This window comes from Pongo pygmaeus, chromosome 17 (assembly GCF_028885625.2).
Source record: "Pongo pygmaeus isolate AG05252 chromosome 17, NHGRI_mPonPyg2-v2.0_pri, whole genome shotgun sequence".
Classification (NCBI taxonomy): domain Eukaryota; kingdom Metazoa; phylum Chordata; class Mammalia; order Primates; family Hominidae; genus Pongo; species Pongo pygmaeus.
The window spans coordinates 80,823,577-80,848,378 of NC_072390.2; the positions used below are offsets into that span (position 1 = coordinate 80,823,577).

The 24,802-nt window shown below is 37.3% G+C and overlaps 1 protein-coding gene across 4 annotated transcripts in view; it reads left to right on the forward strand.

The window, feature by feature from the left end:
• CDH7 (cadherin 7) overlaps positions 1-24,802 on the forward strand; it is a 138,790-nt gene that overhangs the window by 34,865 nt on the left and 79,123 nt on the right. For all 4 annotated transcript variants that reach the window (XM_054461399.1, XM_054461397.2, XM_054461398.2 and 1 more), the window contains exon 3: positions 22,779-23,073. In XM_054461399.1, the coding sequence (XP_054317374.1) occupies positions 22,779-23,073 (295 nt within the window). The remainder of the gene's footprint in view (positions 1-22,778; positions 23,074-24,802) is intronic.

Here is a 24,802-nt window from a genome sequence, read left to right on the forward strand (position 1 = left end):
AGTTCAATTTAATTTAACAAGGATTTATTGAGCGTTTGCCACTCATTCTGCAAGATTCAACAGGTGTTTACCCACTAGCAGGAGGATGGAGAGTAGTTACCAAATACAAATAACATATTTTAAGGAATTCTTCATCTAAATTTCAGGAGATTTGGTCTAAGTAATGAGGGTCCAGACAGAAAAAGGACAAATTTAGAGCTGCTTTGATTTTAAATTCTACACAATGAAAGACTGGATGGGCTTTCCAGATATATAAAGGCAGGAACCACAAAGTCATAAGGCAGAGCTGTGATTACTCATTTAGTGGACTGCTTTTCTTTCGGGTGAGAGAGGATCTGCTCTCAATTTTGCATTCTCAGCACCTAGCAGATGATCTGATGTGTGTGTTTTTAAAATACGTTACACAGGTGAACATAGCTACAATACTACAATTTTCAAGTAGTCTGAGCCTAACAGGACTATACAGTCAGTAGATATATGAGTAATATATTTCCTGAAAAAGTTGGTGAAATTTAAGAGAAAGCAAGTAACCAGTTAGTGTGAAGAGTGGAGAAGAGTAAATCCCATTTACTTTTTAACAGATTAAATCATACTAAAATCAAAGTGTTGAAATCACGTCTTAAAATATTAGGCAAAGAGAAAAAACATATATTAACTCTAAGAATTTTTTTCCCCACTATTTTTGCTGAATTCCGTCCTTCACTTGAACACACATTGAAAATAAGCTTGTATAATCAGGAATTGATTCAAGTTTATCAGGTGAACAGCTTATTAAACTGTTCATCTCCGGACACAGGACTGGTTGCTTGCAAAGCATGAGCTAAAATGAACATCCTGACTGGATGTACCAAGGACACACCACTAAAATTCATAGCAAATTTTACATTACTGTCTAAAATCATCAATTAAGTTTACAGAAAGAAGTCTTGCACACAGGGAACAATATGTGGCCATCATCACTAAAATAGTTGGCTTCCGAGTGCTTTAATCTACTCATCCTAAGTAATATATAAAAAATACGAAATTCTAAAAGAAAGAGAGAGGGAATGAGAGAGAAAGAAAAAGAAAGACCCTACATATCACATGGTGTGTAAAGTTCATGTTGGTAGCTGCAAGCCATGCTGTGTAGTACGAGCAGGTATGTTTATAGATAATCACTTCAGATGCAGAGATCATAGGGGCCATCTGCCAACTTGCTCAACTAATGCATTTGCTTGAGCCTCTAGCCACCTGCAGCCTTCTGAAAACACCGCCTCATGGACCAGATAGACCTTTTTGCTGATACCACTTGCCAGACACTTGTGCAGTTCAAAGAACAGAATAGTGAATGCTATTTTTATATATTTTTAATGGAAAAAAGGAAATAGAGTTATACCTGCTTTTGCTTAGATGAAAAAGTTTCCAGTGAGTAAAAGTTTTCAATAAGAATCTATTCTGTACAGTTCTGCCCTACCCAAGTTTAGATTTTACCTATAACTAACACAGTTTGCCTAGTTGAAAATCAAACTTATGAGTTAAGGAAGTGTAAAAAACAAGAAGAAATACGTAGTCTATAATGGTCCTATAAAAAGTTATATTATCATGAATATTTTTAAGGTTATTTGTTAATTTACTCTTTGAACAAATATTTATGGTTTATATAGTTTGTACACCCATGTGGCCATACTGGGGATTTTAAATATGCAAAGAAATATTCTTGTCCTTCCTGCAGATTGTAATATGAGGAAACATACATATAATCTCAGTGTTGTTTGCTGGTGAATTTTATTAATGTGCAGTTGGAGATTAAGGAAAGAGTATCAAAGTCAGCCTGGGACATTAGGTAGGTCTTTAAAGAGGAGGTAATATTTCAGCTGAGGCTTGAAGAATGAGAAAGTGACTCCTAAATAAATGGGACTAGAGAAAAAGATATCGTTCAAAAGAAGCAGCTTATGCAAATGCATGGAGACTTGAGAAAATACAATCTGTTTAGGAGTCTGTAATTGATTCACATGGCCAAAGTATAGGAAAAATAGAAACTAAGACAACCAGCAACAGCCAGCCAGCCACATCATGAAAGTTTAATACATGTGCTAAGTATTTTTTTGTTTTTTTTTGTTTGTTTGTTTTTGTTTGTCTTTTGGTAAGTTTGAGGATGGTTCTGAGCCAATTTGCATTTTAGAAACATCAATTCTGTTACAGTCAAAGTCTGTAACATTTGGGGTGGTGGGTAAGACAGGAGACAGAAAACTAAGTCGGTGAGAGTTTATTCCAGGCAGGATATGGTGAGGACTGAAAAATGGTCATGGATGAAGTTAAAAGGATCAGATAAATAACAATTATTTGGAAAGTAGAGTAGTTGTGAGATGTTTAACAGTTAAGTATGGAGTTGAGGATGTTCGGAGGGATCTAGGCAGAGGGAAAGGAGGTGGGGAGGTGTCTTACTCATTGTTGCATTTACAACACCAGCAAGGGGACCTCTCACATAGTAGGTACTATTCAATGAATGACAAATCCACTGTTTCTGGCTCTAAGCAGAATATATAAGATTAAGTTGCAGTTTGGCCATGTTAAATTTGAAGTTGCCTGAGGGAGGCTGGGCGCGGTGGCTCATGCCTGTAATCCCAGCACTTTGGGAGGCCGAGGCAGACGGATCACGAGGTCAGAAGATCGAGAACATCCTGGCTAACACGGTAAAACTCTGTCTCTACTAAAAATACAAAAAAATTAGCCGGGCATGGTAGTGGGCACCTGTAGTCCCAGGTGCTTGGGAGGCTGAGGCAGGAGAATGGCATGAACCTGGGAGGCAGAGTTTGCAGTGAGCCAAGATCGCGCCACTGCATTCCAGCCTGGGCGACAGAGTAAGGCTCTCTCTCAAAAAAAAAAAAAAAAAAAAAAAAGAAGTTGCCTGAGGGATATCTATGTGGAGGTGTGCATGCATGAAATAGTCAAATTCTAAGTATAGAGGTATAACGGAAAAATAATTGAACCTGTTTGATGGTGAAGCATCCGTTATTTAATGCCTCTTAATAAAGAAGAGTAGACTGTAAGCTTGGTTGTTAACAGGGCCCCTTGAGAGTGAAGGGTAAGAACAAGTACTCTACAATACATTGATTTTTGTATTCTCTTTCTCCTCCTCATTCTCTTTTTCTGTTCACCCAAGTAGTCAGGAATATTATTTAAAAAAATGCCACATTAAGTAGTCTTAGTAGTCTTTATAGGAAAATCATTGTTATAGACTATGTATAAAAGGTAACAGATCGCCTGCAATCCCAGCACTTTGGGAGGCCGAGGTGGGAGGATCACTTGAGGTCAGGAGTCCAAGACCAGCCTGGCCAACATTGTGAAATCCTGCCTCTACTAAAAATACAAAAATTAGCCTGATGTGGTGGTGCACGCCTGTAATCCCAGCAACTCAGGAGGCTGAGGCAGGAGAATCGCTTGAATCACGGAAGCAGAGGTTGCAGTAAGCCGAGATTGCATCACTGCACTCCAGCTTAGGCAACAGAGTGAAACTCTGTCTCAAAACAAAACAAAATAAAACAAACAAACAAAAGGTAATTGATTAGTTCAAAATGGACCCACTAAAGTATGAAATATCTATGAACAGTTGCTGTGTTTGTAAGGGTACATTATTTAGACACCTTGAGCAGAAAAACAATCTAGTTACTCACAAAAAGGGCTTTCAAAAATGTAAAAAGTGTTTAACTTAAAGATTTCATGAATATTTTTACTTATGAGGCAACTTTCCTTTACATTTATAAAATATTTGAAGAATGATTTAATCTGAATATTAGAAATGCCACCTCTGTCTTTTAGTCTTTGGTTAGCATCTTCGTTGGAAACATGAAACATCTGAGAGTACACGTATGTGTGTTTACGTATGTGCGCATATTTGCGTATATTACAATGTTACACATTTAATCGGTCAGCTCTTTGTGTATATTTTTACATACAAATTAGTAACACAGTTTGATCTGAAACCCTGTTCTTTCTATGTGGTGTTCTTAATCCAGTAGCACTAACATAATTCCCTTTATTTAATATTATGTGGTTTGTAAGCTATGTTCTTTTACATTATTTCACTGGAGTCTTAAAAAAATGAGGTAGAGGAAGCATTGTTATCACTAGTTCATCTGTACATATGGGAAAGTTAAGCCGAGAGAAAGTTTAATAAGCAGTAGAGTCAAACCTACTTGATCACAGACCATGCTCTCCATTCCACTCTGGACCATTCTCTGTTTAATCCGATGTCAGATGCTGTGAATTCTCAGTGCATGAACTAGTCCAATAATGTTACAGTGTAGCAAGCTTATGTCAAGGCTTATTTTCTGTTCTTTAAAGATATAGAAAATGGCTTATGGAATTCATAGGAGCCTTGTTACGTGACATAATGTATATAATCCTGTAATGCTCACTCTGGGATTCTGTTCAGTAAACACTGTCCCTAGTTTCATAATTTCTTTAGAATATGGCAGAATTATTGGGGAAGCAAATACAACTTGTCTGGTTTAAATTCCTTCTGCTCTAATGGTTGTGTATATTCTCCAGTCATCCTTATCTTTCATCTGTTTCTCTGTGGCCTTTATTTTAAATGGCTATCTCTGGCTTTTAATTAAATGGCCTTTGACTAAATAAACTTTCTCTGCTTAGTATGCTAATGTGTTTATACCATACCCAGACATTAAGGTTTGAAAACTGCATTAACTATTTATCACATAGGGGCATGTTAGATCTTCTTCTTAAGTGCCCCTGAGGCTGACATTCTGTGCATTTAAAAATGGCTCTTAAAAGTTCTAGCTGTACTCCGTGGAGCCCCAGAATGTCTGCTGCAGCCAGTCTTTTTTTTTTTTTTTTTAAGACTGACAAAATAGGGAAGACATCTTAGAGAATTTGGGAAAGAGAAGAAGAAAAGGAAAAAGGAAGGTTTTCTGATTTCTGTACTTGGGAAGAGTGAATTGATAAGCCCCCTAGGGCTCAAAAGGAGGTCAATGTCTGTTGAGTACAAGTGTAAAGAATCAAACAACTAAACCTTGAAAAGGCTCCCGTGTCATTTCCCTCAGAGAAGCTTGCAGGTGAGGCAGCAGGCAATATTCCACCCTAGGGCTGCATGTTAGGCATTTTACCTTACAGTGTTTTCACCTTATAATTTAAGAAAGGACAATGCAGATAGAAGAATCTATGTATCTTCCTTCTAAGGTAATATGTGTGTGGATAGTACTGTATTCTGGAATAGTAGGTTTTCAGCTTTTTTGCTTTTTCTTTACATGCCCACAGAGTTGCATTCTAATGTTGTAGCACTGTGCCCTTTAGAGAAGCAAACAAGAAAAAAAAAAAATCAAAACACTCTTCACTCTATCCATTGTTACCCAGTCTCCAGAAGCCCTCTTATCCATGCAGGCTGATTCTGTTTGGCCTGCATGAAAACTCAGCTCTTTGCCAATTTCCATAAAAAACCCAATTACATCAAGCATTTTGTAACATTTTAAAAATCATTATTAAAGATAAGGGAGGCAGCGGGGAGTGCAGTACAGCATCGCTCTTAACAAATCCTCATCTGGCATTCTGCCCTTGGCTGTCCCACCTCTGAGACCCTGCCTTGGAGGGTTTAATGTATTTTCCTTGATGCTGTACTCCTTGGAGCATCAGCTACTGGTTTATCTCGCTCTTCTTTAGTTGTACTGGGAGATTTAGTAATTATCTCTTACAACTTGAGGATTTGTGTGCAGTGGGTGAGTTTCTCACTCTCCACCCCATAAAGTTTATGAAACATTTTTTTTTTTCTAAATAAATCTAAAAAAATTCTGAGGCCAGGCGCAGAGGCTCACACCTGTAATCTCAGCACTTTGGGAGGCTGAGGTGGCCAGACCACTTGAGCTCAAAAGTTTGAGACCAGCCTGGGGCGAAACCCTGTCTCTACGAAAAATATAAAAATTAGCTGGTTGTGGTGTCATGTATGTGTCATTTGAGCTTCTCCACAGGCTGTGGTGGGAGGATTGCTTGAGTCTGAGAGGTGGAGTCTTGTAGTGCCACTGTACTCCAGCCAGGGTAACAGTGACACCCAGTCTCAAAAAAAAAAAAAAAAAAAAAAAAGAGAAATTCCAGCAAATACATTCATTTCTATTTTATTTTATTACAAAACAGAAATATTTCTCTCTGCATTAAAAGCCTGTAAAACAATATTATCACAGCTAAGTCTGTAGATCAGATCTCAAAAATTAGGTAAGATTTATTGTTAATGGTGGTGATTATAAGTTGCCTAGAACATCTCATCACACTGTACTAATCACCAAAGTATCCTATCATTCAGTGTGATTGCAAAGGAGACTTGATTTTGTAAAGAAAAGAAGAGTAAGATAATCTTAGAAGATGTGAAGAAAACACATGCAGTAGCAGTAATAAACAAAATGCTGGCATTGACTGAAGCTGTTGTCATCATGTTTCTTTGAACAACACATAATATTCATGACTTCATGTGCTCGTAAGGAGCACATGAAAAGTGTAAGACTTTGATTTGGCTTTTCTTGATTTTTATTTTAGGTAAGTGCAAAATATGAATAATTTTGCTATAGAGTTTGATGCATTTGATTGTAGGAAAGCTGTGGGCGATATATTGTTGCTTTGCAAAGCCTGGTGCATTCCCAGGGCAGAAGGGGGAATATAGAAGAATAGAGAGTTAGAAGTAGGAAGTAGGAGACAAGAATCAGAAACAGCACATACTATCAATTATAAGATGCATCTTTTTCCACATTTTACCTTGCAAAATCAGGATGCTTGTTATGATAAATAACATTTTAAAGTGATAATACACAGTTTTTTTTTCTTTTGTGGTAGTATATAAGATTATGGTGTACATTACAGTCAATGAGACCATACCATTGAACATATTGAATACTAAGCTGATCTTTAATGTGGAAAGTTGTAGGGAACTATCGATGATTTTGTTCCAGAGAAGAATAGCGATGTGTTTTAATAAGATGCACATGACAATCATCTAATACTATGGATTAGAGATGTTGAGTAGGTGACCCTTTAAACATCTACAAGTCTTTTTTACTATACAAAGTATAAATTGCTGTGGTGTTAACCTATGTGAGAAATAAAACCATCCTGATTCAGGGCAGTAGTGGGTGGAGTGGAGACAAAGAGAAAGGAGGTTATTGAGCTATGGAGATGGAACATTGTGAATTGACAACCAATTGGGGGTTGGGAGCAAGGGACAAGGAGGGGTTAGAAAAAAAAAAAACTTGAAAATTTAGTTGTTTTAAGTTCACGTTTTTGCCTTAATAATGGTTGGATTTTTCGTGTGGGGAAATGTAAGAATCCAAGCTCTTCTAAGTCATCTCTTCTGAGAGGAGATGGGTGGGAGTGGAAATGGGCACACTCAGGGCGGTGTGGTGGGTGAGAATACAGGCTTCGTTGTTGGGGAGACCTGCGTTCAAGTCTGTGAAATTATTGTGTAAATTTGGGCAAAAGCCTGAATCCTCTTAATCATAGTTTTCTCGTGTATAAAATTAGGATAATAATGCCTACCACAAAACTTTGTCAGAAGAATTAAAGGTCCCTTTACCACAGTGTCTGACACGTAATTATGCTCAATAAATATTAGCTGTTAATTATTTGAATAAAAGAGCTATAAAACAATTTGTGAAGCGGAGTGAATAAAATTCAGGGTTGCAAATATGAAGTAAAATAGTATAAGGAATAGAGAAATAGTAATGATGGGATTTTGAATTAGAATGGATCAAGTGTGCCAGGAAATTTTCCATCATAATTTCATCGTTGCTAAAATGTTCCCATTTCACATAGTACTGAAGTTCAGAGTCAGCTCATAACAATTACTAATTTTTTTTTTATATTTGACACATGTCCATTCCATTGTAGGATATGTTTTTAAAATTATAAGCAATGTAAAAGAAAGATGATTCAGTTGGCACTTTTTTTCCCCCACAGCAAAGGATGTTTTAGTTAATGGAAGCAACATTGATAATAGGGGAGGAAACACCCATCCGAAATTATGCCCTCTAGGAATGTTTCTCTATAATAATATCCCTCAGAAGCAGGTTTCTACCAGGAAATCATTATCATCCCAGTACTGCTGCAAGGAGTTTTGGGTAGTTCAAATTGAAATAGAATAATACATCTAAACTATGTATCTATAATGTGACACCATGAAGTACAGAGAAAATGTATAACATTGTAAATCTCAGAGAAATGAAGAGCAAATGAACACTCTTAGTGTGTATATTTGTGATACTAATTGAATTTGTGCATGATATTAGATAAATTATAAGTAAGTACCATTCATAATATGTCCTTTCAAGTAAATGCACTTGTCCTGAAGATTGCATGTTCAGGTAACATATTATATTGACACACTTGAAATGGTTTGGCTTTGTGTCCTCACCCAGATCTCATCCTGAATTGTAATCTCATAATCTCCTCATATCGTGAGAGGGACCCAGTGGGAGGTAATTGAATCATGGGGGCAGTTCCCCCATGCTGTTCTCATGATATTGAGTTCTCACAAGATCTGAGTTTTATAAGGGACACTCCCTTTCGCTCAGCCCTCATTCTCTCTCCTGCCCCCCTGTGAAGAGGTACCTTCCACCATGATTGTAAGTTTCCTGAAGCCTACCTAGCCATGCAGAACTGTGAGTCAATTAAACCTTTTTTTAAATAAATAAATAAATAAATAACCCAGTCTCGGGTATTTCTTCATGGCAGTGTGAGAATGGACTAATATAATATCCTTTAAAGATATTTTGTGTATGTTCTTGACATAGATTTTTAAATCAAAATTTAGTTTCTTCTGTTGAATTATCTTAATCAAATTGCAAGCTAGTATACACAAGAAAACACAGATTGTCACTCCCAAGCATCTGGAAATAAATGACCCAATGTCCTTTTTTTCACAAGCCATTACTAAGTAGACACTTTGAAATTATAGAATAAATTTTTTTTGGATACAATAGTCTGAAAATGTTCTAAAAACACTCCTGACTTTCCCAAGGTGGCATAACTACAAAATTCCTATGTGTCATGTTATAAATTATTTTAAAATAAGGCAACATTACACACCCAGAACTCAGTCTCCCGTGCCTTGTGCAGTTCCTGGGATGTACAATATACATTAGGTAGCTACTACATATTTATTGACTGTGTTAATTATTGTAGTTTACCCACATTTATTTAGACGAGATGTACAGAGTTTCGGGAATAGAAGAGATCTTTAAGACCCCTTGGTTCAATCTATTTTGTAGATGGACAAAGTAAAGATCAGAGAAAGTACCGATGGCCCCAGGTTGTCCAACATCAGAGCGACACAAGGGCATGAGACCCCAAATCCCATGGCTGTCATGCACGTTGCATAACACAGGCTTGAAGCAGTTTTAATATCATGCTGACTCGCTTGAGCAATTCTAATTATGTTGCTGAAGAGGTTGTTTGATTCATCTTGAATCCCAGTTCTATGGATTAATAAATAATCAAATATACTTCTATGTTTGATACTCATTTGGGCAGAAGGAGTGAAGAGTCAAACTGCGAAATAAATGTAGCCGTTAAGAAAATAGGAAACCTATTATAGTTTAAAATCTAAACAGAAATTAAACAGCTTAAAAGCTAAACAGAATTTTGCAGAAAGCAGTCTTCCTCAAGCAATGGCGTTATTGATTCTTCTTTGCCTGTTCCTCAGTTCCGTGATGTGGTCTACTCTCTCCAGGCGGTGTTAGTGGTGGCCTCCTGTTAACACCAGAGCAACCAATATGCAAAAACAAAAACAACAACAACAGCAACAACAAATCATGGCCAGTCTCTCCTAGGAAAACCAATATGCCTTTCCAGAGTCCATGGGATAATGTTAATGGCTATTTGAGAATGTCGTATTCTCACATCAACCTAATTATTGACTTTATTGTGGTCGTTGCCTGTTTCTTCCACCTCACTCTCTTTTTTCCCTTTTTCTTCCTATTGATTTCTGCCAATTTTATTACATTTCTTTATGAAAATGTTTATCCTTAGGGCTTTAGCAACTGCAGTCAAGTTTGTTAGTGTGCAGGAAAGCAGGGGATGGAAGTTTCTCTGGTTGCAGAGATGAGTCCCTGAGAGGGCTCAGAAGAGACTTTGTTTTCCTCCTGTATTTCTAAATAATATTTTGCTTAGAGAAGAAAACCTCTCTTAGGCGTCCTTAGGTCATCTGGGCCAGAGTATAGTCTTATTATTCTTTATATCTGCTCTATTTTAGAAGAGACAATTACATATCCCATGGAGGGTCTTGTTATGTGAACCAGGTTTGTTTTTCATTTGGAAGCATTAGTGTTCTGAAATTGAAATTGTGCCAGAGACTTTTTGAGGTAAGCTTTTAAAAATTTGTACCTTCTCAGCAAATTGTTTCAAACGTTTTGCAGACATGCTTATTTTCCCTCTTTTATAGCTAGTTAATAACCCTATTTCTCCTCTGCCTTTCAAAATGATAGTACAATGGAAGAACATTTACCTCAAACTTCGTCTGTATTTCTCTCATCTTTTTAGGCCAGTGGCTCTTACCTTGGGTATGTAGTAGTTTGACCCAGGAAGATTTTACAAGTAACAAAGCCTGGGACTATGGATGGATATTCTGACTGAATTATTCAGTAGTGTGGTCTGAACATTACAGCACTTGAGTGAACATAAGATACTCAACCCTTGGCAAAGAGAACTAAGGAGGAGGGCATGCAAACTGGGTCGCTGGCTTCCCTGAGCTAAGGCAATTTTGCTTCTTTCTCTTCTCAAATAAAAAACACCAGAATGAATTCTTCATGCTCTTGGGATTGGTCCATTCACAGTGTGAAGTTTCCATAAATCAAAGCATTTGAGAGCATGGAAAAATAAGAGTATGTCAGATATCTGCTGAAAGAAACAAGTGACACACTGCCTGGGGCTACAACTTTTATGAATTTTGCCATTTGACAGCCTTTGCTTCAGTGGCTTCTTCTTCTGATCAGCAAGTACACATCTCTCAACAAATGACATAAATGTTCCCCTCTATCACCTGTGCCTCTGAAGGAGAGAGCATGGTATGCATGAGTACCAAGGAGCCAAGCTCTGTGATTCATTAGTTACTGAGATGGAAATGTGCGTGCAGGCTGCAGGTCAGGTTGCATAAGAAACAGACCTGGACCAGGGATTTGCCCATAGGGAATTTATTGGTGTGCATTCTTGGAATAAACACTTGTGAGGGAGAAAAGAAGGAAATAGGATTGGGCAGTAAAAGTTGTTGAGCAAAGCAGCCTAGGACTTGGCTGACCTTGTGGGGAGGTCAGGAGTAGGGAAGGGTCTTCATAGTTGTCTTGAGCTAAGGGGAGAAGGAGGAGCTTTAAAGGCTCACAGCAGCCAATCACTGGATGTGGCCTGTTCTTAAGAAAGATATGTTATCTTTGGTCAAGATGGCTCTCTTCAACTGAGGATGATTTTTGGAAAGGACTTAGCTGAGATGTGTTGGCCACCAGCACACGAATGTTTCATTTGGTGAGGCATGCAGGGGATCTGGGAGGCTTTCATGACATGCGCGAGTCAGCCCCTTGCACCACTCATATCCACTTGCTTCATGTAGTAAGTTCAGGAAACAGTTCCTGCAGAAATATGTTAGGCCCTCTTTCCTGCTGGAATTCACAAGAAGATTAAGAATCTCCAGGTTGCAAGTGGTACTCCTCACATCCCTCTCATCTCCAACTCCTCCTTGGACAGGCTCTTTGACTTGTCCATTTGCCATTAAGATGGACAAGAGAACATCAAGAGACACTCTGGTACCCAGATACTAACAGAAGCCCCTATTAGGTAAGAGAAGCCCACCTCCTCCTGATGATCAAGATAGGTTACACCTATGAGGATTGTGACACTTGTCCTAGTCTGCTGGTCCCTTGGTGCCAGGAGTCCCAAGAGAATGGGGCAGACATACCTTGTGAACCTGGTAGGGTCACCCTGCTGTAGGGAAGAGAAGCATACATCAACCCCCAGTGAGTCAATAGGAGTGAGGTAAAAAGGACAATCCTGGCCTGGCATGGTGGCTCAAGCCTGTAATCCCAGCACTTTGGGAGGCCGAGGTGGGCGGATCACGAAGTCAAGAGATCGAGACCATCCTGGCTAATGAGATGAAACCCCGTCTCTACTAAAAACACAAAAATTAGCCGGGCATGGTGGCGGGCGCCTGCGATCCCAGCTACTCGGGAGGCTGAAGCAGGAGAATGATGTGAACCCAGGAGGCGGAGCTTGCAGTGAGCTGAGATCTCGCCACTGCAGTCCAGCCTGGGTGACAGAGCGAGACTCTGTGTTAAAAAAAAAAAAAAAAGGACACTCCCACTCTGATCCTTTGGTTCTTGGTCTTCTGTGTTCTACTTAGCCCCAGAAGCTGTGTGACATACCCATAGTGAATAATCCCCAAATTAGCTTCTCATTCTTTTGGGTTTCCCTGAAACGTGAACTATGGCAAAAAGGAAATTGTTTGCCCTCTCTCTCTCATGAATGATTGAAATAGTTTTCATGTGATTTAGAATTTAAGTATAGCCACTTTAAAAAATATATCAACACATGCTATTTTATGGGTACATAAATATACACTGCACACTTTTTCTTCTGTGCTATTTTTAGTTAGAGAAGGGACAGTTCCCTTTTGAGTAAAATATATGAAACAAATCAAAACAGATTAAATTTTATGTAACAACTCTAGAAGACATTTTATTTTTATTTTTTATTTTTTTGAGACGAAGTCTCATTCTGTCGCCCAGGCTGGAGTGAAGTGGCGCGATCTCGGCTCACTGCAACCTCCCATCTCCCAGGTTCAAGTGACTCTCCTGCCTCAGCCTCCCGAGTAGCTGGGACTACAGGTGTGTGCCACCTTGCCCGGCTTATTTTTTGTATTTTTAGTAGAGATGGGGTTTCACCATGTTAGCCAGGATGGTCTCGATCTCCTGACCTTGTGATCCGCCTCAGCCTCCCAGAGTGCTGGGATTACAGCTGTCAGCCACCGTGGCCAGCCAACTCTAGAAGACATTTTAAATTCAATATACTTAAAAGTAATTAACTATTTACAGCACCAATATTATTGATAAAAACCAGTTTGTATGCTGGTGGTGTTTCTGACCTGGAGTGCTGGTTGAAAATAGATTTCTGGTCCCAAATCAAAGAGATTCTAATTCTGAAGATCTCAGGCAGAGCTTAAAAATTTGCATTTTAACCAACATCCCACTTGACGTTGGAAACTAGAAACCCACATACTAAATTTCACAAAATAATAAAGTGATTAGCAAAGTAGTAAGAGAAGATGAATGAACTATTCTATACTCTTTGAAATTTTTAAAATTATTTAAATAGATGTTTACAGAATATAGGTTATAATGTATTTATGTGATTAGGCCTCTTTTTATAGATCTAATGCCAAAATTAATTATTCTGTATTATACCTTGGTGGATTCTGTGTGTTACTCAGTCAGAGTATCCCTAGAAAGGAATTGATTTCATCTTTTAGTCAAGTCTATTCCTGGAAATCAAGTTCCTCCCTTCATTGTGAAACTAACTCTCAGGAGCATCCTTTTTGTCCCAACTTAAATATCATTTCTTTAAAAAGCACTTCCCTGAACCCCGGGCTCAGCTTGGTTTTCCTGCCATATGATTTCTTGGTGTTCTTTGAGTGCTATTGTGTGGTCACCAAAATTACAATTATTTGTTCTGCACTGCCAGCATACCCCACTGTATACCCCACAGCATACCCCAAACTTTCTATACTGACAGCATACCCTACTGTAAGCTCATGAAGGCAGGGGCTACTTGATTCAAGACTTTAGGCTCCCTCTTGTTACCCCTTCTGGTTTTCATCCACAAGCCCCAATAAGCCAGGCATATAGTAGATAGTCCACAGTTATTTTTAATAGGTTATTAGTATATGCTGAGTGTGCAGATGAAGAAACAAACAGACTAGATTCAATTTATCAGGACAATCTAGTTTAGGCATGGGGATAATGCAAATTGTATCCATCTAGTCCACATAATAGCTACTGTGCACTAGATGTACTAGTTTTAACATGGTACTTCCAATAACAGCTAAAGGGACACTTTTAATCTGTAATTTTTACAAAGATGCTAGAAAGGATGAACTAGACAAATACTAAACACCCAAGAAAGAATCATTGAGACCAACTTTTCTAAATAAATATTACCAAATAGCAATGTATATGCACACTTTTGATGGATTTAGAGTTAACAGTCAGAGCCTTCTTACCAAGATCTAGTTAGTAAGTTTAAGAGTTGAATGGCTAAGTCACCATCTGTCCTCTTCTTGGCTAGCTCCTTTTCAGTTTGCCCTCCTTGTTCTGTGTTATCTGTGACGTTCTGTGTTTGTCCATATCTTTGTCTAGGCATTCCCTTCCATTAGGCCACATTGAACAAATATTATTCTTACATTAGAATTGAAAAGATACTTTAGACAATTCTCTCTTTAGATGATACGAGTGTTGACATTTTCTCCCCTCAACCAAATGCAGACTCTAGAATTTTATTTCCATTGCTTTAGCTGTTATTGTTGGTATTTTCTAATAGACAAAGCAGTGTAGTGCAGAAAACTCCAAGAAATATTTTGCAGACACCTTATGCTATTGGCATCTGCAACACGTACGTGCATACCTTCTCCAAAATGCCAGCTACAAAACATTTGTGCAAGTCTTAAAGATGAGCTCTCAGATTGCTCTCTGCCTTCATTGTGGTGAGTTTCTTTAAGTCATCTCTAGTGTTATGACAAGGAAGAAGTGTTAGATGGACTTTTGCCTAGAAGCATTCAAAAGAGTTTTCATGTAGGGTTTTTATTCATGGGCCCAGTGCTTCTCAATGGACCTGTGATGAAAGGCGAAGGGGTATTTTGTTGTTGGTTGTGTTTTTGCACACACGTTTGTTTCTTAAGAACACACTATACTGTTGTCACTGGATGTTAGTTTTGTAAAATGCAATAAAAATAAACTTCTTAGATGAAAAAATCAGTTTCCATTATTTTCATTATTGTATTTGGGTTCAACAGACATGAAATTATTTGGTGAGCTGACTATAACAGTTTCTAAGCCATTCCTCTCAAATTCTGTTTTTATCTTAATTCAGAAAAACAGATACCTCACTTTGAGTGGTGATACTTTTGCCTTGGTTATAGACGTTTTCTGCTTAACCAGCCTCATTTTAAAAAGTAAAATTAAAAGTTCTTCTTTTGATAAAAAGCTTAGCCTCTCCAGGGGTTGCTTTTAAGTGCTCCTGGCCTATTTCATGGAGTTTACAACTAAGAGAGCAAGGTACTCTCCTATCCGGCAAGCCCTCAAGTAGAGAACCTGAAGCATTCACAATTACACTAAGCGAGGATGAAGCCTCAGCTTCAATTTTGGTCATTAAGAATTCAACTGTAGGCGGATTTCTAAGTTGTGTGAGAGTTGTGGATCTGGCCTGGAGACAGCAATCAGAAGTAGGATGACTGGGGTTTTCTTTAGGGAAGTGAATGTAGCTGTGTGGAATAAAGAATGCTTTTCTGAGTTGCTGTCTCTTGGTCCCTGATGAAAAAGCTGTGTCTGTGTACATGAAGCTCTAAGTACCCATGTCATAGGCACAGGTCTATGACCTTTGCATTCCAAAGCGGGACTGTTTTCCCTAAGGAATGCAGATAATTATATTACACCACTATATGGAAATGTACTAATATGGATGGAAAATTTCACTTTACAAAATTACTTCCAAATGCATCTTTTTATTTTATCCTGACTTCAACATTCAAAGCCAGTTGTACATTTACAGATATGGATCTATAACAGATGAATAAACTGGGACCCAAGCACCATCCAGACAGCACAACATGGAGCAGAATGGAGACTCAGTAGCCATACCTGGGGCTTCTTTGCATTGACCTTCCAATTGGGCCATTCTGCCTCTAAGAAAATGGACCGGGACCCCTAGAATGGCTGTTTGTCACAAGTGAATTACTGTGAACTTTATCTGAGAATAAAAACAATATGAGTAGTATTTTTTCTTTTCATTTGTTACTTAATAAAAGAAATGATGTTTAGGGCAATGTTACCATTACCTATGCACTTCCCGAATTATATCTCTTTCCTTTATTCCTGTTTGTAAAACAATTAATATCTTCTTAAACCACACGTCTTCATTAGAGATGCTTTGTAAGTAAATTGTGTTCCATTACCTTGAACCACAATAATAATTATAAATTAGGAATACTTCAACCAGAAAGAAATGACTCATACATTTGTTTTCATCTGTAACATTTCTTCAACAGCTTGATAATTGCAGTATATGCAGTGGTATGTGGAAAATATTTATTAAAAGACACAATAGAAAACTTGTTTATAATATGTATATTCAGGCATTTTTACTTCTGCCAATCATTGTTTAAATCTACCTTCTATACTTAAAATTTTAACCTTGTAAAATTTTAATAAAATTACCCTGTATGGGTTCTAATAATCTGGAATACACTTTTGTTCTTTAAAAGTGAGGAATCTAGAATAAGTAAATCAGTGGTAAAAACAAAAACAAAAACAAAAAAACACACTTTTTACTTTGCCATCATTACTTCATTTTTTGACAGAAATGCAATAGCAGTATAAGTTTTATTTATATTACAGTGTATTTTTTCTTATTCCAACGTTCATTATAGGGAAAAATTTAATACAAAGCTGCAATGATTGTCATCCTTATTGTCAATAAGTCAGTGAGCATCACAGAGGCTTTAGTTTCTAGTTTCATTTATTAAAGTTAAAGCTTTCACAATACATATTACCTCTTTCATAAAATTTCACCTTATGTTTATAGATGGTCTTTTTGTGGCATGAAAATTTAGTATTTTTTTCAAAGGCAAAGGCATCAAAAAGTGCAACTCTAACGTTATGAAGTTTACCTTTATGAATCCTATTTCACTGTATCATCTCAAGTAGTGGTCACAATTATGCAAGTTCAAGTGTGAATATATTTATCTCCATTTTACAGGGCTAAGCTTTAGGTAGTAAAGATAAGATAATCAGTAAGATAAAATAACAAGCAGAGTTTAAGAAGTACTAGAGGAAAGAAAAGTTGATTAATATACTGAGTTGATTTTTTTTACCTTTATCTCCTAAATTGAGGATATTTTCCACTTTCAGACTTTTTTTTTTGAAAATTTTATTTTATTTGAATTTGAAAAGAATTATTTATTCTACTGCAAGAGTAGTTTTAATTGCATTATCTGTTATGTTCAGTATACATTGAATAGGGTTCCAAATGACAAATTCCTTTTAAAATTCACTTCTAAGAAATAGTGCTAATGATCCTGAGGAACTGATTTTTTAATTTTATTCGACAATGAAAAGTATATGAAACCACTGTTATAGTTTGTCTCTACCTAAGCTGACAGCTCAATTGAACATTCAATTACAGAAACTGTATAGGCATATATGGTGGTCATTATTTTCATGGCATTAGTTATAAGCATTATATATTAGCAGTTGTCTTGTTTGCATGTATTTTTAACATCACCTAAATCTTTTGGGAAGAAAGCAACATATAAGTAATAAATTTTTTCAGACTTTTATTTAAGCAGATGGATTGAAAGTGGTAGACCAGGTAGTTCATATTATGCTTAATTTGGTTATATAGATGTAAAAAGATCACCAGAACAGCAGTGCATTGCTCTTTTAGTTTTGGGCTCTACAGTCTTAAACTTAAAAATAAGGTGGGTAAAAATTTAATGAAGGTAATGGAGATTCTGGCACCCAAGGACATGCAAGCAGGTTTCAACCCTCCCTTAACACACGTGTGTGTATGTGTGTGTGTGTGTGTATTTATGAGAGAGAGAGCAAAAGGGAGAGAGAACTACTGTATAAAAGCTGAGGAAACAGGAATAAGAAAGATGCCTGTTTCTACCAGGGCTCTGTCTCCTGGGGAACATAAACATGTAAGTGTGAAAGTACAAAATCACACACTAAGTGTTACCATAAGCAACAAAGCAAGGCATCTGAACTCCATCTACGTGGTTCAGAGGATTATGGAGAACAAACCAGAGATACAGGATGTTTTTTGTTTTGTTTTATTTTTTTAAAAAAAGCTATTAAAACTTAAGTGGACAGAAATTGAAATAAAACAAATACTGCTATTTTACAAAGTGGATTGTAAATTTACCAAATTTTGTACAACAGACGTTATTAAGAATGTAGAACATAGTGATAAAAAGAACTTAGTTCTTAAGGAATTTATAAATCAAAGTTGGATTTAAAAATAACTAGATTTTCAATATAAAGCAGAATTAAATGAATTCTGTCATAGAAATTGAAACAAGGAACTATGGAAAATAAACAGGACAGTTGTAAGACTTCAGGAAAAGGGAACTTGCATCGAGCTGAATTGGATGTCTGTGAGTGTGTGTGTTGGGAAGCATGGAAATGCTTGCTATGCTCAGGCAGTGAGAACTAGTCCAGCATGCTTGGACCATAGACTACACTGTGAGATGTGGGAAAAAGAGGCGTGGGAGTTAGTATGGAGTCAGATTGGGACTCATGCCTAGAATTTTCGGTTAAATCCGTAGACCACGGGAAGCAATTAAATATATTTGGTGAGCATGCTGAAAAGGCCAAAGAAGGAGGATCAAGAATCAGCCAAGTAAATGTTCCATTCACTTTGAAATAACTTCAAAAGAGTTGAATTCTCAGCAAAGATGTACTTTCCATAGGCTCTAAAATGAGGATAAACATAGCAATAGATGCTTCCTGGAATAAACAGCCGCAATTGGCAGGACCATCGGGAAGCTCCGGGCCATGCCCAGGGGCCGATCCATCGTGAAAGTCCTTCAGAGCTAACATTGTTGTGCAAATATGAGATATTATGATATCTCAGTGTTATCTTGCAGCGCTTATTGATAAAGATACTCTTGTGGACAAAAACATTTAATGAGGGGTGTGATATAATTTAATATATGTTTTAGAGGAAATAATTTGATTATGACAGGCTAGACAATGTGAGTTATTAAAATTAAAAAAAAAATGAGGTGTTTTGCAATAGCCCAAGTGAAAGGTTTGAAGATTCTAAACTAGGATTATAGTTCAGAATGAATGAAAAAGAGCTCGGATACAATAGACTCATGGTGAGGGGTGCTCTATCAAGCAGGGCCTGATGGAACATTAATGGATTATTCAGAAATATATTTTAGGGTACATGTAAAATGTGATTTGCATTCATGGTCTATGTAGTTTATGAGAGTCTGATTGATATTTCTTACATATTAATACATGATGCTGACATAATGACACAGGATTTACATAATTGCACTTCCTCCTCAGCTCATTTTTTGCCTTATCATGAGCTAGATTCAACTAAGGGTTCTATGCCTCTCACTTTTTGTGCTCATTTGAAAAAAAAAATCTTTAAATAGTTACTTTGAAGTCAAAACAAATACTTTGAAAAGGATTTAGGAACCCAGGCAGTAAAGGTAAGTTTTGTCTGCTTATTAATAGAGATTTTTTTGTTGTTGTTGTTATCATTTAGGCTAATCTCAGGTTCACATTTGCAAGGGTATCTGTAAATAGAATAGACCTAGGTGATTCCTATTCTGCCCTCAAATATAGCACAAATACTTGTCTTTGGTTGCATTTTTTATTTTGTTTATGTACTTATTTACCATTTTATAGGATCATAGTTTGTTTTTTTCTTGGTCAAAGGTTTTTGCAATGGAGAGTAACATTTTTCTGTTCAGGTTGTAATAGTTATTCTCAAAGGTGTCCATGCGTGTGTGTGTGTGTGTGTGTGTGTCCGTGAGTGTGCACATGCCTACATAGACACTTGTCAACTTAAGAACATGATTTGCCATTTCTACACTTGGCAACATTTCTATTCTTTGCTGAGCATTCTTTTTCATCAAGGAGAGAGGAGTTTTTTACTAAGAGTGTGGATTTCACTCCACCTGTTAGGATTAGTATAATGCACAAAATCTCACAGATTAAATGTCTGAATGCCTCAGATAATTATGTACCCATTTTAACAATTCAAAGTTGGTCAATTTTAACCACAGATGCTTACAGTAACTTTGCAAAGACACTGAGTTTAGACTCCAAGCAATTTTCTGCTTGTGAATTTTGGCAGTAGTTAGAAGCCTAGTGATGGTACCAGCTGGGAGAAAATTGTCAGCGATGGGAAGAATAGTAAAGTTTAGGACTTCTGAAACAGGATGTGTGCATGGGGGCGGGGTGGGGCACCAGTGGGGTACAGGTAGGTAACAGAAGAGAAAGAATTTGATTGTTGAATGATTGGAGAAACACGCAGTATGAAATTTCACTTTTAAGTTCTGATGCTGTCAGTAATGGAGAATGGAGAACAACTGACAACCCAGTAATGTTTAATAAAACGCAGCATCAGAGCTCAGGTTGAAGTTCACAGTTAGGGCTTACTGTGTGATTTTTCTTGAAAATAAATTTATTTTGTTTCTCATACTTGGAATACCACAGGGACATTGTAGCACCATGCCACGAAAACAGTGATCAGTTGGTGGGAATTAGGTAAATCAATCATAAGGGCTTGTTCTATAAATGAAAGTCATTAATGTGATTTCAATGTAAAAAAGCTTTGATTAAAGACATGACCCATGTATATAATTGATATTTCTTGTGGTCTTCTGGATGTTCTTCTAACATTGCACGCCACCGTCAGCAGTAACGTGTAGATAAGTTGCCACCAGGTGCCGCCACATAGGAGCACAGATGAGGGTGAGGGAGCATTAGCAGAGCAGCACTGAGCATTTAAGCGGCCCAGGGACTGGAAGCTTAAAAACAACTTATTTTCATCCATCATCTGCATTTGTCTTTGGAGTCAAGTTTTTTGCTATGTGCTGCTGAGTGTGGTGGAGTTTACTGCTATGTAATGGCAAGAAGGGACCCTTCTCATAAGTCATAAAATGCACACATGGAAACCACTAGAAGCACTGAGCTTCTTGAAGATTTGGGGGGTGATCAGGTGGGGTTGGTTGCATATTCCCTTCTTTCGTCAAGTTCCCCTTTGCATTAGCTCTTGAAGACCCTAGCACACAGCGCAGCAGTTCCTCTCCTGGAGCCTGGATCTCATTATAGGGAGTGGGAATGTGGGCTTTAGACCAGCCTGCCAGTTTTTGTAATCCTGAATCTGCCAGAGAGTTGGCCGGGCCACTTCAGGCAAAGTTCTTAGCCTTTCTCTACCTCAGTTTCCTCATTTGTTAGTAGGATTAAGGGCAGATGTGAATATTGAATGAGTTACTATGTAAATAATGTTTTACCCATGTAACAAACCTTCACATGTACCTCCGAACCTAAAATAAATTTTTTGTTTTGTTTTGTTTTTAAAAAAAGAATGTTAAGCATAGTGACTGACATCTAGGAAGTTCTTAATAATTAAAACTATAATAATTCTCATATTTCACCCTTTGTATTATAAATTAGAGGGAGATACATATGTAATAGTAACAATAGTTGAAGAACTCACCTTTTCCCTACACTGAATAAACATGTGGCTTAGGATCCACTAGATAATTCACACTGAAAAAAGTTAAATTATAACTTGTGCCAGAAATTTACTTTTTGTATTATTTAGTCCTACAGAAACCAAAAGATAAATCAGGTATTCAAGTACTTGGAAGCAGAGGATAAACACAGCTGTTACAGTGCAGGGAAAGAATCACTTACAGAAATTCAAGGTACAAAAAGCTATGTCCTCAACAGCTACAGGGAAGGATGAAAATGTACTGTGTCCATACTTTCCTTGGTGTTTTTTTTTTCATATTTTATATATCTTTAGTACCTTGTCTTTTAAAAAATGCAAACATAGTTCTTCAGGGCAGTGAAAAGTTTTATTATTTGGTAAATTGGGTTTTTACATTCATATTAACCAAAGTCCAGAATGATGGCAGTTATAGGGGGTGAAAGATTGTTGAAATGACGGATTGAGTAGCGTGTTTCTCAGGTTACGAAGTTCAGGGAAACGTGTAATTACGTCTGAGTTTCCTGAGGTTCCTCTGTTCAACACTATGTTCTGACATACAGCAGGGACAGTTCCAGATGTGAAATGCAAATCGGGAGGTGCTGCCCTGCTGCTGATGCTGTGCTTAATCATGCAAATCTAATGCAGTTCTTGGTATTTCAAGAAAGGTTTTAGTTGAAGTCCCATACATGTACTGATTTAAAATTCCTACTTGAGAGAGCAGTGTCATTTTTTTCAGCTCCAATTTTTAAAGTACAGAACAGGATTTGGAGACAGATTTAGAGACTGGACATCCAGCCATACTCGTTAATCACAGAGTGTGAGTGGGGACAGGGCAGGGAGGAGGGAGAGTAGGGCACCCTTAAATAATATGGGGGTTTCTAAGCATATTAAATGGTATATTGGAACTAGATTTACAAATATTCTATAGAAGGTTTCTTTGCTTGGTGTAGAGCAAATCAACCAATTATACATGTTTACTGAATGCCTGCTCTGTTCAAAGAAGATGGCTAAAACTGGCAAGGACAGATCAAATACAAAATAACACTACAACCAGTTCCCAACTTTGGGACTGATATAAAATACCTTTGGAAATGAGGCTGTTTACAGGAAGAAATGAAATTGTCTTGCTCACATGTACAAGCTGACATATTCTAATAGCCTTTCTGCTGTGCACAATAAGCGTTCAGCTTATCTTTCCAAGAACAATAAAATTTCATGTACTCCTGCCTGACATAAGAATTATTTTTACATATCTCCATATCGCTGACTCTCTTGTAAGTTAATCTCATCTCACATGAATTTTTCGCCAGCTTCACTCTGATGTTGATAAAGGAGATGGTTCCATCAAATACATCTTGTCAGGCGAAGGGGCAAGTTCCATTTTCATTATTGATGAGAACACTGGGGATATTCATGCCACCAAGAGACTGGATCGTGAGGAGCAGGCCTACTACACGCTCCGAGCTCAAGCACTGGACAGGCTCACCAACAAACCCGTGGAGCCCGAGTCAGAGTTTGTCATCAAAATTCAGGATATCAATGACAATGAACCCAAATTTTTGGATGGCCCATACACGGCAGGAGTTCCTGAAATGTCTCCCGTGGGTAAGTAAAGAGCGCTCTGCTTTTGTAGCTTGTGGCTGATTTGGGGAGATTTGTATTTAAAGTTAAATCATCATTAAGTACTGAAAAAAAAAAAAAACCATACTAGTATGTGTGTATTAATTGTCAGTTAGGGTGAGGGGAACATTTGAGACATGTTGGTGGCCAGTATCCATTAACTTAACTTATTAATTTATTTGTATGGAAAATTAGGAAATTGTTTTTATACAGCTATTTCAGTGTTTTCAGGAAATTACTTTAATCTTACATTTTTTCAACTTGATATTTATTTATATTTTTAAATGGTTACAGTGATGCCTCAGAAGTTAACAAACAGAATTCTTCCAGACACAGACCAGTGATGATCTTTTACTTTTCTTTCCATGATATTAAGATATTGATTCCTTGTTCTAAACATCTCTCTATGGCCAGTGTATCAAGAAGGCCATCAATGGCTAGCCAGGCTAATATTTGGATTAATATTTGGATTGGCTGATGTGTTTAATTGTAAAATGCATATGCTTGAACCTACAAATGGCCATCCACATGCCACCACTGATTATTTTAAAATTTTAAGTTCAGGGATACATGTGCAGGACGTGCAGGTTAGATAGGTAAACGTGTGCCATGGTGGTTTGCTGCATAGATTATCCCAACACCTAAGTATTAAGCCCAGCATCACTAAGCTACTCTTCCTGATGCTCTTCCTCCTATCCCACAACCCTCCAACAGGCCCCAGTGTGTGTTGTTCCCTGCCATGTGTCCATGCCACCGCTAATTTTAAAAAAAATTCTCCAAAAACTTAAATGCATGAACATTTATAGTGAATTTATAACAATGGTAAGGAGATACCCATTTGGAGATATATATTTAAAACATGAAGGCTTTTTTATTCAAGGCCTTTTGTCATTGCACCATTACTAGAAAGATACCTAGCAAATCATTTCTAGTGTTTATTTATATCGAATAATAGAAATTCTCTTTTAAATTTCATTTATTCAAGTACTTTTGGAATAGTTTACTGCCAGTATGTAATTTAAGCATAGTAAATCTTATAAAAAAATAAAAAGTTATTAGACTGGATGAGAGATGGGTTGATTATTATATATTTATTTCCTGCTGTTTTTAATATTGAAATAGGAAGTTTATTTAAAATAATAATGGAACTTGTATTTTAACACATGGGTATTTTAACCAATGTGATTTATTAAAACCAAAAAAAAGGTCATTTCATTCACCCAATCATGCAATCAACATACCTACGACACTGAGGAGTGGGGTTGCAAAGATGTGTATCATGTGTGCTCTTGAGGGGATCACAGTTTAGTGGCCCTAAATTTCTGTTCCTATTAGAAGAGAGAGGGGAAATTATTTGGGGTACCACCATGGCTGTAGCTGCTAGAGAAATACCAAATGACAAGGAGACAGAAGAATCAATGCTTGTGGCCAGGAAGAATTTGAACCTGGCCACAAGCCAGGTGGCATGATCTTACTATAATTAGCACATATGTAAGCATTGCTGGCATTTCTGTGACCAAACAGGTGTATTCACACTTCCTCACTACCGTCCACACCTTCCAAGTGCTTCCTGCTGCTCTTGCTTACCAACAAGAGCAGCAGCAACAGTAACTGTTACAAGATTTTGGAGGTTTTAGAAAAAAGAAAGGGCACAGTTTCCTCCCCAGATTAGTAATGTTTAGTAAAACAGGAATTTTTGAGATGTGTTTGAACA